Consider the following 12,055-nt stretch of genomic DNA (forward strand, 5'->3'; position numbering starts at 1 on the left):
GCTTTTGCTCCAGATCCCAGGATCTGTAGTCTCTTGTGTCTGACATTGGTGTCAATCAGGTAGGGGGTTGGTGAGTATTTTCACTTTTTGTTTTACGATTTAATTAGGATGTGGGAACAGAGGTTGGATTATATTTTGCAGGGCCCTCTCTAAGTTAAAAAGTATGGCAGGAGAGCACTGTCCTTTGTGTTGCACAACTTGTGGGAGTTCCGAGACATTTCTTGTGACCTCGGTGACTACATCTGAGGGAAATGCCTCTAGCTTATCAGCTTGAGCTGGTTTTCGGAGTATGTGCACTGCCTGGAGGCACTATGGTGCATGCATGAGGCTGAAAGTTTCTTAGCACATCTTTATATGTGGTCATTCTGCAAATGAAGCAAAGAGAAGGAATGGGTGACCACCAGGCAGGAGGAGGAAGGCAGCCAGGTAGCCAGGGAAACCTTAGAGTGCATCTCTCTCTAAAATTATTTCCCTTTTTTGGAGAATGGTGGCGGCGAATGCATCTCTAAGGAATCCAGCCAGGGTCCAAGAGATTCAAAGGGTTCAAATCTCCTACCAGTACTGCCCTTGGACAATAATGGGAGGGGAATGGCTAGTGAGGGGAATAGAGAGGCGCTCTGCAACAGTGGATGTGAATTATGGGTGGTGCGTTGCCCCCTGGTGCCAGGCTCAAGCATGTCATAAGAGAGTCACGATGCATTTCAAAAGGGGAAGGGCAAACAGTCTGACGTCATGTTTCCTATTGGCACCAACAGCATACCTAAAAAAAGGAACTCCTGCAACATGAATTTAGGGAACTGGGTCACAAATTAAAGTGCAGGACCTCTAAGGCTGTAGATTATTTCCAGTGCCATGCGCTAGTGAGTATAGGAATAGGGGGATAGTTCAGATGAACGTGTGGTTAATGGGGTGATGTGGGAGGAGGAATTTCTTCAGCCAGAGATTGGTGAATCTGTGGAATTTGTTGCCACAGAGACCAACTCATTGGGTGTACTTAAGGCAGGGATTGATATGTTCTTGATTGATAAGGGGGGGGTTAAGGGTTATGGGGAGAAGGGGGAGAATGTGGCTACAAAAAGTCAGCCATGATTGAATGGTGGAGCAGACTCGATGGGCTGAATGGCCTAATTCTGCTCCTATACTGTATCTTATGGTCTTACAGTAGGGCTTTAGATTTCTGGATCATTGGGACTGTTTCTGAGTAAGTGAGACATGTACAAGCAAGACAGAACTGGAATGTGTCCAATATTATGCAGGGAGCTTTACTGTTGGGAAGGGTTTAAAATAATTTGGCAGGTGAATGTGACATCAAATGGATTTACACTTGTGGGGAAGGTACAGTTGAATACAGAAGGAAAGTTAAATCATTCCAATAGCAGATATGACACAAGGAAGGGATCGCAATGCAACATTAATAAAGGGGACCATTGCTGCAGTAATGAGGGAGGCTATCCTAGAAGGGTCTTCAAATAAGGCCATATTAATGGAGCTTACAAAGGCAAGGAGAGCAATCGTTTACAATGGTATGGACAGGCACGGTAGTGTAGCGGTTAGCATAATGCTATTATAGCGCCAGCGACTTGGGTTCAATTCCGGCCGCTGTCTGTAAGGAGTTTGTAGTTTCTCCCCGTGACTGCGTGGGTTTCCTCCGGGTGCTCCGGTTTCCTCCCACATTCCAAAGACGTACAGGTTAGGAAGCTGGGGCATGCTATGTTGGTGCCGGAAGTGTGGAGACACTTGCGGGCTGTCCCCAGAACACTCTATGCAAAAAAGATGCATTTCACCGTGTGTTTCGATGGACATGTGACTAATAATCTTATCTTACAAGCCTCCTAATAGTCAGTGGAAGGAGCAGATTTGTAGGGAAATCACAGAGCGGTGTCAAAATAATGGGGTTAAAGTCATAGGGAGTTCAACTTCTCCAATATTCATTGGCATCAATTTGGTGTGAAAAGCTTAGTGGGGGCAGAATTTTTAAAATGCATTGAAGAGACATTTTTGAGCCAATACACAAGTAATCTTACCAGAGAAGGGATGATACTGGACTGCATTTTCAGGAAAGGAACTGGGCAAGTGGGAGAGCATTTTGGGGATAGTGACAAGAACTCTGGAAGTTTCAGGGTGGTCATGGAAAAGCATAAGGATGGTCTGGAAATTAAGGTCCTGAAGTGGAGGAAGGCCAATTTCAATATTACAAGACAGGGCCAGGCAAAAGTATACTGGGGACTTGCAGACAGGCCTACTTTGGACAAGTGGAAGTCATTTGAAAGTGAAATAATGGGCGTACAAGGCCAAAGTCTTCATGTGGGGATGGAAGGTAAGAACAGCAAGTCCAACGATCCCTGGATGTCAAGAGATAGAGGACTGAGTAAAGAAAAACACAAGCATTTGGAACTTAGAGAGAACTGAAAGTGGGGGCCAGTCAGGTGTATATTGGGGTAATTAGAAAAGAAATATGGAGGGCAAAGAAGGGACAAAAAATAGCACTGGCAGACAGTCCCAAAATATTTTGTGTGTATTAAAGGCAAGAGGTAACCAGGGAAAGAGCAGGGTCCATTAGGGACCAAAAGGGCAATCTATGTGTGCAGCCAGAGAAGGAAGGCAAGGTCTTAAAAGAATATTTCTCATCTGCATTCACTAAGAATGACACTGTAGATGGAGAATTCAAGGACGGAACACTGAAATTCTAGAACATCATTAAAGAGGAGGATGTAAGAGGGCCTGCTGAGATGTATTCCAGGCTGTTATGGGAGGTAAGGGAGGAGATTGCTGGGACCTGACAGAGATTTTTAGATCTTTACTGGCCACAAGTGAGGTGTCAGAATATTGGAGAACAGCAAATGTGATACCCTTATTCAAGGAGGGCAGCAGGGGTCGGTAGAATAACTACAGGCCTGTGAGTCTAACAGCAGGGGTAGTGAAGCTATTGGAAAAAGTCTGAGGGCAGCATGGTCCATACAGTCTGTATGGACTTCTGAAAGGTCTTTGACTGTGCCCCGTGTAGGAGACTGGTCCAAAAGATTAGAATGCAGGGGAACAGTGCTAAATTGGCAAACTAGATCCAAAACTGCCTTGGTAATAGGACACAGATGGTGAAAGGTTGCTTTGTGACAAGAAGCCTCTGACAAGTGGTGCAGCAGAGGGATCAGTGCTGGGACCCTTTCTATTTGTTGTGTACATTAACAATGTGGATGTGAATGTAGAAGGTAAGTTTGCAGATGACAAAAACTGGCAGTGTTGCTGATAGGCAGGGGTGTAGTCTCAGACTGCAGGACGATATCGATCAGATGGGCAGCACGATGCCTAACGGAATTTAATCCCCATAAGCATGAGGTGATGTATTTTGGGAGGACTAATAAGGCTAGGACATTCACAATAAATAGTGGGGCCCAAGATATTACTGCAGAACTGAGGGACCTTGGTATACAAGTTCATAGATCCCTGAAGGTGGCACAGGTAAATAAAGTGATGAAGGAGCAATAATTGATTTCATTAGCTGAGGCATAGAACACAAGAGCAGAGCAGCTATGGCACAGTTTTATAAAACATTGGTTAGGCCACAGCTGGAGGACTGCGTACAGTTCTGGTCACCACACTATTGGAAAGGGTAAGAGTTGTAGAAGGGAACCAAGGAAGAACCTTTTTACCCAGAGGACGATTGTAATCTTGAACTTACCACTTGAGGGGGTGGTGGAGGCAGGTACCATCAGAACACTTAGAAATTTGCTATGTTGGCGCCGGAAGCGTGACGACACTTACGGGCTGCCCCCAGAACATACTACGCAAAAGATGCATTTCACTGTGAGTTTCGATGTACATGCAACCAATAAAGATATCTTATGTTATCTAGATAAGTGCTTGAATTGCCAAGCATGGAAGGATGGGCTAAGTGCTGGTAAATGGGATTTACATAGATGGGCATTTGATGGTCAGCAATGCCATGGTGGGCTGAAGGGCCTGTTTCAGTGTTGCAGGATGCTATAAAAGGGAAATGCAGGAAGAACATGGAGGAAGAGAGAGGGAAAGTGTTGGGGGAACAGAAAAGATAGAAATGGAGGGCAAGTGAGAAAGAAAGAAATGTCATCATGTTGAGTGATGTTGACAGCTGTCAATACACTCCAAGCTTCTTATATACTTGATGGGTTAAATCAAGGGTGCAATGTGTTCATGGAGAGCTCAGTACGATGGGATAAGTCACCTACTGCAGTACTTTGGCCTGGTCCTTCCCTCCTGCCTTCCAGGTTATAAACCCGATGGAACTTTTGGAAACGCCTGGATATTGGGCATGGGACATGGTATCAAAACACAGGGCCAAAGAATTATTCCATTTTCTGGTAAGATGTTCATGAGCATCTGATAGATTAGGGGACTCCATCTGAGGATATCTAAATTAGTGGGAGACCTAGGCCCAGAATTTAGTGTTGAAGCAGCATTGTCAGTCACACTGACAACTCATAGAATTGCCAAATGGTTACAGTATGGAAGGAGGCCATTCAGCCCGCTAAGTCTGTCCTGGGTCTATACATAGAGTTACACACCAGTAAAACAGGCCCTTCAGCCCAACTCGTCCATGCCGACTACTGTGCCTTCCCGAGCTAGTCCCATTTGCCTGCATTTGGCCCAAATCTCTCTATAGCTTTCCTATCCATGAACCTGTCCAGATGTCTTTTAAACCTCTACCACTTCCTTTGACAGCCTATTCCATATACTCACCACCCTCAGTGTGAAAAACTTGCTTCTCAGGTTCCGTTTAAACCTTTCCCGTCTCACCTTAAACTTGTGCTCTCTAATGTTAGACTCCTCTACCCTGGGAAAAAGACTGTGTCCATCCATCTTACCCATGCCCCTCAAGATTTTATAAACCTTTAAGATCACCTCTCCAGTCTCTCCTTGTAACTCAAGCCTCCCAGTCCTGGCAACACCTTGTGGATCTTTTCTGCACCCTCTCCAGCTTAGTCACATTCTTCCTATAGCACCAACCAGAAATGCAAACAATATTCCATGTGTGATCGCACCGACTTCCTATACAGCTGTGACATGACGTCCCAACTCTTGTACTCGATGCCTTAAATGATGAAAGCAAGCATTCCACATGCCTTCTTCACCACCCTGTCTACCTGTGCAAGAGCAATGTAGATTGCCCCACTCCCCTGACATCTCCCTGCAGACATGCACATTTCTTTTTCTTTACACTTACCCGACTCCTTTTTGAATGCTACAGTTGAATTTGCCTCCACCACTCCCATTGGCAACGCATTCCAGACCTCGACTATTTGCCATGTAAAAATGTTTTTCTCACGTTAGTTTTTGCTCTTTTGCCAATCAGCTTCCTTCTACATCCCCTCATTCTTCACCCCTCTGCCAATGGGAACAATTTCTCTCGTTCTACCCTTCATGACTTTAGATAGCTCTGTCACACCCTTTGCAACCTCCTCTGTTCCAAGGAGAAGAACCCCAGCTTCTCCAGTCTAACCATTTAACTAAAGGTTTGGCTAAAGGCTGAAGAGGTTGGGTTTGTTTTTATTGGAGCAGAAGATGCTGAGGGGTTGGGGGGGAACCTGTTTAAGATGTACAAAACTATGAGGGACATAGAGAGGTTAGGTCGTGAGAAAGTTTTCCCCTTTGCAGAGGTGGAAAGAACACATCTCCTCACTAACTAGCCATCTGCCTGCACTGTCAAACACCTTGCCCCATCTGTGGCAGTCTGTGGGTTCCATAGTAACCTTGTCAGTCGTCTCAGAACCCACAGAACTGCAGAGGAAGCAAGTCATTATTGCCCCCAAGGGAATGCCTAAGAAGAAGTCAAAGTGTACAAGGACGTATATCTGAGTTAAGCCACAGATCTTAGTGAGGACTGAGAATGCAGTTTGAGGGTTGACCATTTAAATAGATGGCTTCAAAGAAAATGGGATTAATGAAACCTGATTACTCTGGGTTCATAAGAACAGTCACTTTTCAGCCAGTGAAGCTGATAATCTCACTGCAGATGAATTTTGTGATTGTCGATGTAATTTGGGAGTTTTTTATGGAAAAGTGTTTGGTAGAATGAAAGTCTCACCTAAAAAATGATGAGATGAATTTCTCAATGGATGTTAAAACACCCAAAAATCTCACAACATTGCTATTCTGTGTTAAGCTTATTTTCAACAGGACAGTACCATTTATTTTGTTTGAACAAATTTCCAGCCCCAAATGTGTTGTTACAATTTCTCTATGAACCTCAGTTATCATCCCCAGACCAAAGGAACAGTACAATGTTACAACAACACTTTGAAAAATATGTTAAGGAAATAGAAGACAGGTTTCACAAGGACAGAGCCTATTTGTAACTTGGGAAATAACCCAGGTCTTTACACAATTTTCACCTGTTGAACTTTTCAATAGGAGATAACTTCATGGACCTCTCGAAAGTGGAGTGAAACAGAAGAGAAAAGCCTTCCATTTGGTGGAACGCTTTCTGAATATGAGGGGATATGACTCACGTCATTAAACCTAAAGACCTGCAAAGATGCCTGGATAATGCTGCAACTGGAAGTGCCTCAGTGAATTGTTAAATTCTATAGTTAGGAGTATAGAAAATCTAGGATGACGAGTTTAATGGTTACTTCATCTCTTGGGTGGATGAGCTTATAGAATACCTGTGCATGGGTCTGTTGGAGAGGCATTACTTGGGGAGCATAGTCAGATGCGGACAAGTTGAGCCTCAACTGGAAAAATTAGAGGATATTAGCAGATGGCATGGACCTTGAACTTATATGGGTTTGCCAGATATTATCAACAAGTCATCTGAGCTGACTCTGTGACAGTGGAATATAGTCCTCTGGAACTCTGAAAGTGGAAAAATATTTGGAGTCCTCCAGAATGCCTTGTGCTCAGATCCAGGATTATTCTGGTATTCCCTCAGGAGTTCAACATCTACATAGGTGAATTAAGACAGTAGGATAATAGACTTTTGAAAGACCTGTAGTAAGGTGCTGTAGTTTTAAGAAACGGTGTAACAATGACCAGCCTTCAAGGTAAAAAGGCAGGGAGATATTTTAAATAAAAATATAAAATGCTGGGGATACTCAGCAGATCAACTTTCTATTTCTGTCCTAATGGGGAATAAGGAAATGGCAGAGAAATTCCAGAAATTATGTCCGTTTCATGGAAGAAGAGACAAAAACTTGCCAGAAGAAGCTAGACTACTAAGGGTCTAGTGAGAATGAGGAACTTCACCTGTTGCTCTACCCCCTTCCCCTTATCTTTTCATGCTGGCTGTCTCCCCTCTTTCTTCACTGGTCCTGATAAGGGGTCTCGACCCGAATGTTCATTTCCCTCCATAGATGCTGCCTGACCTGCTGAATTCCTACAGCTCCTTTGTGTGTTGCTCCAGATTTCCTGTATCTGCAGTCTCGTGTCTCCATTCAGGAAATTAATGTTAGTTAAAAAAAATGTAGACGCATTGGTGAGACAGAAAGCTGATAAATCCCAAGAACACCAAATCTAGATCTAGGAATTCCAAAGGATGTAGATATAGAGATAGTGGATGTTCAGGTTATCATCTTCCAAAATTCTATAGAATGTTTCTGCAGATTGTAGAGTCGGAAATGTAACACTGCTCTGCTAGAGAGAGAAAGCAAGGAACTACAAACCTGCTCACCTAATGTCAGTAGCAGGGGAAAGCCCAGAATCCGCAATGAAGGAGGTATATCAGAACACCTAGAAAAGAGTAATAGGATTTAGCAGAGTCAGCGTGGATTTATGTTTGACTAATCTACTGGAGCTCTTTGAGGTTGTGACCAGTAGAATGTTAAGAGAAGACATGAGAATGTGATTTATTTAGTTTTTCAGAAGCCTTTCAATGAGCTCCTACACAGGAGGTTGGTCAGCAAGATTAGAGTGTATTGAACTGGGGGTAATATACTGGCACTGTCTGAGGATTGGTTATCTGACAGAAAGCAAAGTGTCAAGAGAAAAACGTCTTTCTCAAGTTGGCAGGCTGTGACCGGTGGGGTACCACAGGGATTGGTATTTGGACCCCAACTGTTCACAATCTAAATCAACCTTTGAGCCGAGGGGACAAGGTGCTACTTTTCTGAGTTTACTGATGATACAAAACTAGGTGGGGTTGTAAGGATGGAGAAGGCTGTAAAGAGCCTTTAGTGAGATACAGACAGTCTGAGTGAATGAAAACATGGCAGAGAAAATATAATGTGGAAAAATTTGAGCTCTTCTCCTTTGGTAAACAAAACAGGAAAGCAGAGTTTGTGTTAAATTGTGAGAGATTAGGAAACATTGATGTCAAAGAGACTTAGCTGTCCTTGTACACACTACTGAAAACCAAAGTGCAGACACAGTATGCAATTAATGCGGCAAATAATATGTCAACCTTTTAAAGGTAGGATTTAAATACAGGAGTAAAGATTTCTTTGAACAAGTATATCGGGCAGTGCTATTTTGTGCGGTTTTAATCTCTTTACCCAAAAATGGATAGACTTGCCATGGAGGAAGTGCAGCAAAGATTCACCATACTGGTTCCTATGATGGCAGGTTTGCCATACGAAGAGAGGTCAGGCAGACTTGGCCTGAATTCTATAGAGTTTAGGGAAATGAGAAATGAAACTTACAAAATTCTCACAGTGCTTGACAGGCTAGATGCAGGGAGACCAGAGGACACAGTCTCAGAGTAAGACAGCAAGTTGTTTAGATCTGAGATGAGGAGAAATTTCTTCATGAAGAGGACAGTAAATCTTTGGATTTCTCTACCCCAAGGGCTCTGGGAGCTCATTCACTGAGTTCATTCAGAACAGAGATCAATAGATTTCTGGATATTGAGGGAATTGAGAGATATAGTGACAGTGTGGGAAAGTGGCACTGAGATAGCAGTTCAGTCATGGTATTGATAAATAGCAGAGCAGGCTTAAAGGCTCTGCTTCTATCACTTATATTCCCACTTTCTTACTTGAGGAGGGAGAATATTTGAGTTGAGAACGGGTGCTCGGAGAGAAAGGAATTGAGAACAAAAAGTGCAGTTTGAAAAAGAATTCCCTGTTACTGGTTTGTTTGTCACGGCATGAAAGATATTATACTGTACGTGAATTACACACTTGTAAGCTTCAGTCTTGTGTGGGCTTGCTTCAATTACAATAGGTACAGCTTCATGTGACCATCCATCACTGACGTACCCCTCCTCCCCACCACCGGTTCATCTGTTATGCCATCCACCCACCCGTCTGACTGTACACAACCCACTTATTTTCCTGCACATCAGTGAATGAACTCATTGACCTCTGTCCGTACACACTTATCATAGAACAGCCACTCCGGCTGTCCATATAAATGGCTGTTCTATGATAAGTGCGTACAGACAGAGGTTGATGGGTTTGTTCACTGATGTGCAGGAAAATAAGTGAGACTGTGTCCTCTGGTCTCCCTGCATCTCGCTTGTCAAGCCCTGTGAGAATTTTGTAAGTCTCATTTCTCTAAACTCTACAGAATTCAGGCCAAGTCTGCCTCATATGGCAAACTACCATCCCATACCCCCGTCATCTCTTCCCTACTCCTAACTGACAATCCATATGCCACCAACTATCTGTAGAGCTCCACCCACCCTTCACCCCACACCGTCCATCCACCTCAGTTTATCCATACACAGTCCGAACACCCTGTTTACCACAACCCCATCTCTCCCCATCTACACCAAAACCAGCTCTCCTCCCCGCCCACACTGGCCCCCACTTTATCTGTGCATCAAACCCTGCGCAGATCCATACGCATTGTACTATTCATGGTCCCTTACCTCCAAACCAACGGTACACAATGTCGCACACTTTAGCTTTGAAATCATTGTTGTGGAACTGAATCCAGGACTGGGGGAAACTGCAGCAGAAACTGGTGTAGACGGCTTGACTGAGGCTGCTGGAAAACTCCTGAGGGACAACAAGATCAACAGTGAGAAACACAACAGTAATATTGAGATCTGGGAGCATACTCCTGCCACCAGCAACAAATCAGTGAAATGTTCCTTCAGGTCTATCAACAGCTGTAACAGGTAAGGGGATGGATCGTGCAAGGCAGACCTGCTTTTCCCTTTGTTGTGATTACTTATCCTTTCTGATATGCAGCATATGTCACCAATTTCCTACCCTATCTTCACCAGCCTGAAAGGAATGTGCTGCCCATTGTGGGACGGGTAGAAACACACCTAATGAAAATCAAAAAAGAAAATGCAGATGCCAGAAATCTGAAATAAAAACAGAAACACTCAGCAGGTCAGGCAGCACCTGAGAAAGGGAAATAGTTAAAGGTTCATGCCTCCAATCTGCTAAATGCTTCAAGTATTTTCTGTAGATACACACCTAACTTGTAACCAGCTGCCATACTCAGGGCAGGCTTGGGCAGTCTACAGACAGGCTTAAGGGGAAAAAAAAATACCCTGAAAGCATTCCTGTACAGGAATGGCTTATGACAGGACATCAATTATAGTAACTTGTGTGCATTCAATGACTTTAATGTGCTAAAACATCCTAAGGCCCTTCACAGAACTGCTATCAAACAAATTTTGACATGCAGTTATATTATGGTAGGTGACCGAAGGTACAGTCAAAGATAAACGTAGGTTCTCAGGAGCACTTTGAAGAAGGATAGCAAGGTGTCAAGGTTTAGGAAAGGAATTCCAGAGCTCAGGGCTGCTGCGGAGGCTATTGGTACAACTGCCGATGGTAAAAATCGGAGGGGCGCAGATACCAAGGAGACTTGTAAGGCTGCAGGAGGTGACAGAGCTGGGGAGGGGTGACGCAATGGAGGGAACTGAAAGCAAGGCTGGGAGTCTTAAAGTAGAGGCATACTTAGCCTGCAGTCAATGCAGATTAGCAAGCAATTTATGAACAGGACTTTGGGTGAACGAGGAACTAGGCAACAGAATTTCAGCAGACTGCAGGTTTATGGAGGGGCAAAGGAAGATGCTTGGTCAAAAGTACAAAGAAATAATTAAACCCAGAGAGAATAAGGGCAAGGACTTCAGCAGCAGAGGAGCTGCCCTGGTGGAGCTGGACAATGTTAGAGAGTTGGGGATTTTAGTGATGGTATAGATGTACTGACCTCAGGCAAAATCATTACATAAAGGTTATGATCAGTTTGGTTCAGTTTCAGCACGGGTGCCTGCAGCGAGATGAATTCAGTAGCTGGGGACAGAGATTGTGGTGGAGACTGAAGACAATGGCTTCTGTCTTCCTAACAGTCAGAGAAAATATCTGTTCATCCAATATCATCAATTTAGAGACTGTGGAGGAATCGACAGGTTGGTGGAGATGTATGTTGTCAGTGTATTTATGATAACTGATGCTTGTGTTTCCATATGGTTTTACTGAAGGGATCCATGCAGATGAAATATAGGAGGGGCTACTGAGAAAGCAGGTGTGAAGGGGATGTAAATCCTCTCGGAGGTGAGCAATTACACCAGAGGTAGACCCCTAGTGCAGAGGGCCTGGGTAATGGTGAAACCACCTCATGTTCCTTTTAGAGTGAAGGACAAGGCTAGTAGGCTGAGGGAACCCCGGCTGATGAGGGATATTGAAGCTGTGATCAGGAAAAAGGAGGCATATGTCAGGTATAGGCAGCTGGGACCGATATTATGAAAGATGAGGTGTTGGGGGTCTTGAGGCGCATAAAGGTGGATAACTCCTGACCAAGCCCATCCTAGGACGTTGTGGGAAGCAAGGGAAGAAATTGCTGGGGCCCCAGCAGAGATACCTGTATCATCGTTAGCCATGGATGAGGTACTGAAAGATTGGAGGGTGGTTAACATTGTGCCTTTATTTAAGAAGGGCTTCCAAGGACAAGCTAAGGAGCTAGAGGCCGATGAGCCTAACATCAGTGGTGGGAAATTCACTGATGTAGGGGATTCTGAGAGACAGGAAAGGTAAGGACTGATTTGGGGTAGTCTGCATGGCTTTGTGCTTGGAAAATCACGTCTCACAAATTTGACTGAGGTTTTATTTTGAAGAGGTCACCAAAAAGATTGATGAGGGCAGGATGATAGATGTTGTCTACATGGACTTTAGCAAGGCTTTTG

The 12,055-nt window shown here is 44.1% G+C and overlaps 1 protein-coding gene across 1 annotated transcript in view; it reads right to left on the minus strand.

Annotated features, from left to right (window-relative positions):
* The window catches only part of LOC127585436 (protein FAM227A-like), a 55,663-nt gene that overhangs the window by 25,823 nt on the left and 17,785 nt on the right, over positions 1-12,055 (minus strand). Inside the window, exon 8 of the mRNA XM_052042863.1 lies at positions 9,782-9,911. Within this exon, the coding sequence (XP_051898823.1) occupies positions 9,782-9,911 (130 nt within the window). The remainder of the gene's footprint in view (positions 1-9,781; positions 9,912-12,055) is intronic.

Source organism: Pristis pectinata, chromosome 33 (genome assembly GCF_009764475.1).
Source record: "Pristis pectinata isolate sPriPec2 chromosome 33, sPriPec2.1.pri, whole genome shotgun sequence".
In the NCBI taxonomy this organism is placed as follows: Eukaryota; Metazoa; Chordata; class Chondrichthyes; order Rhinopristiformes; family Pristidae; genus Pristis; species Pristis pectinata.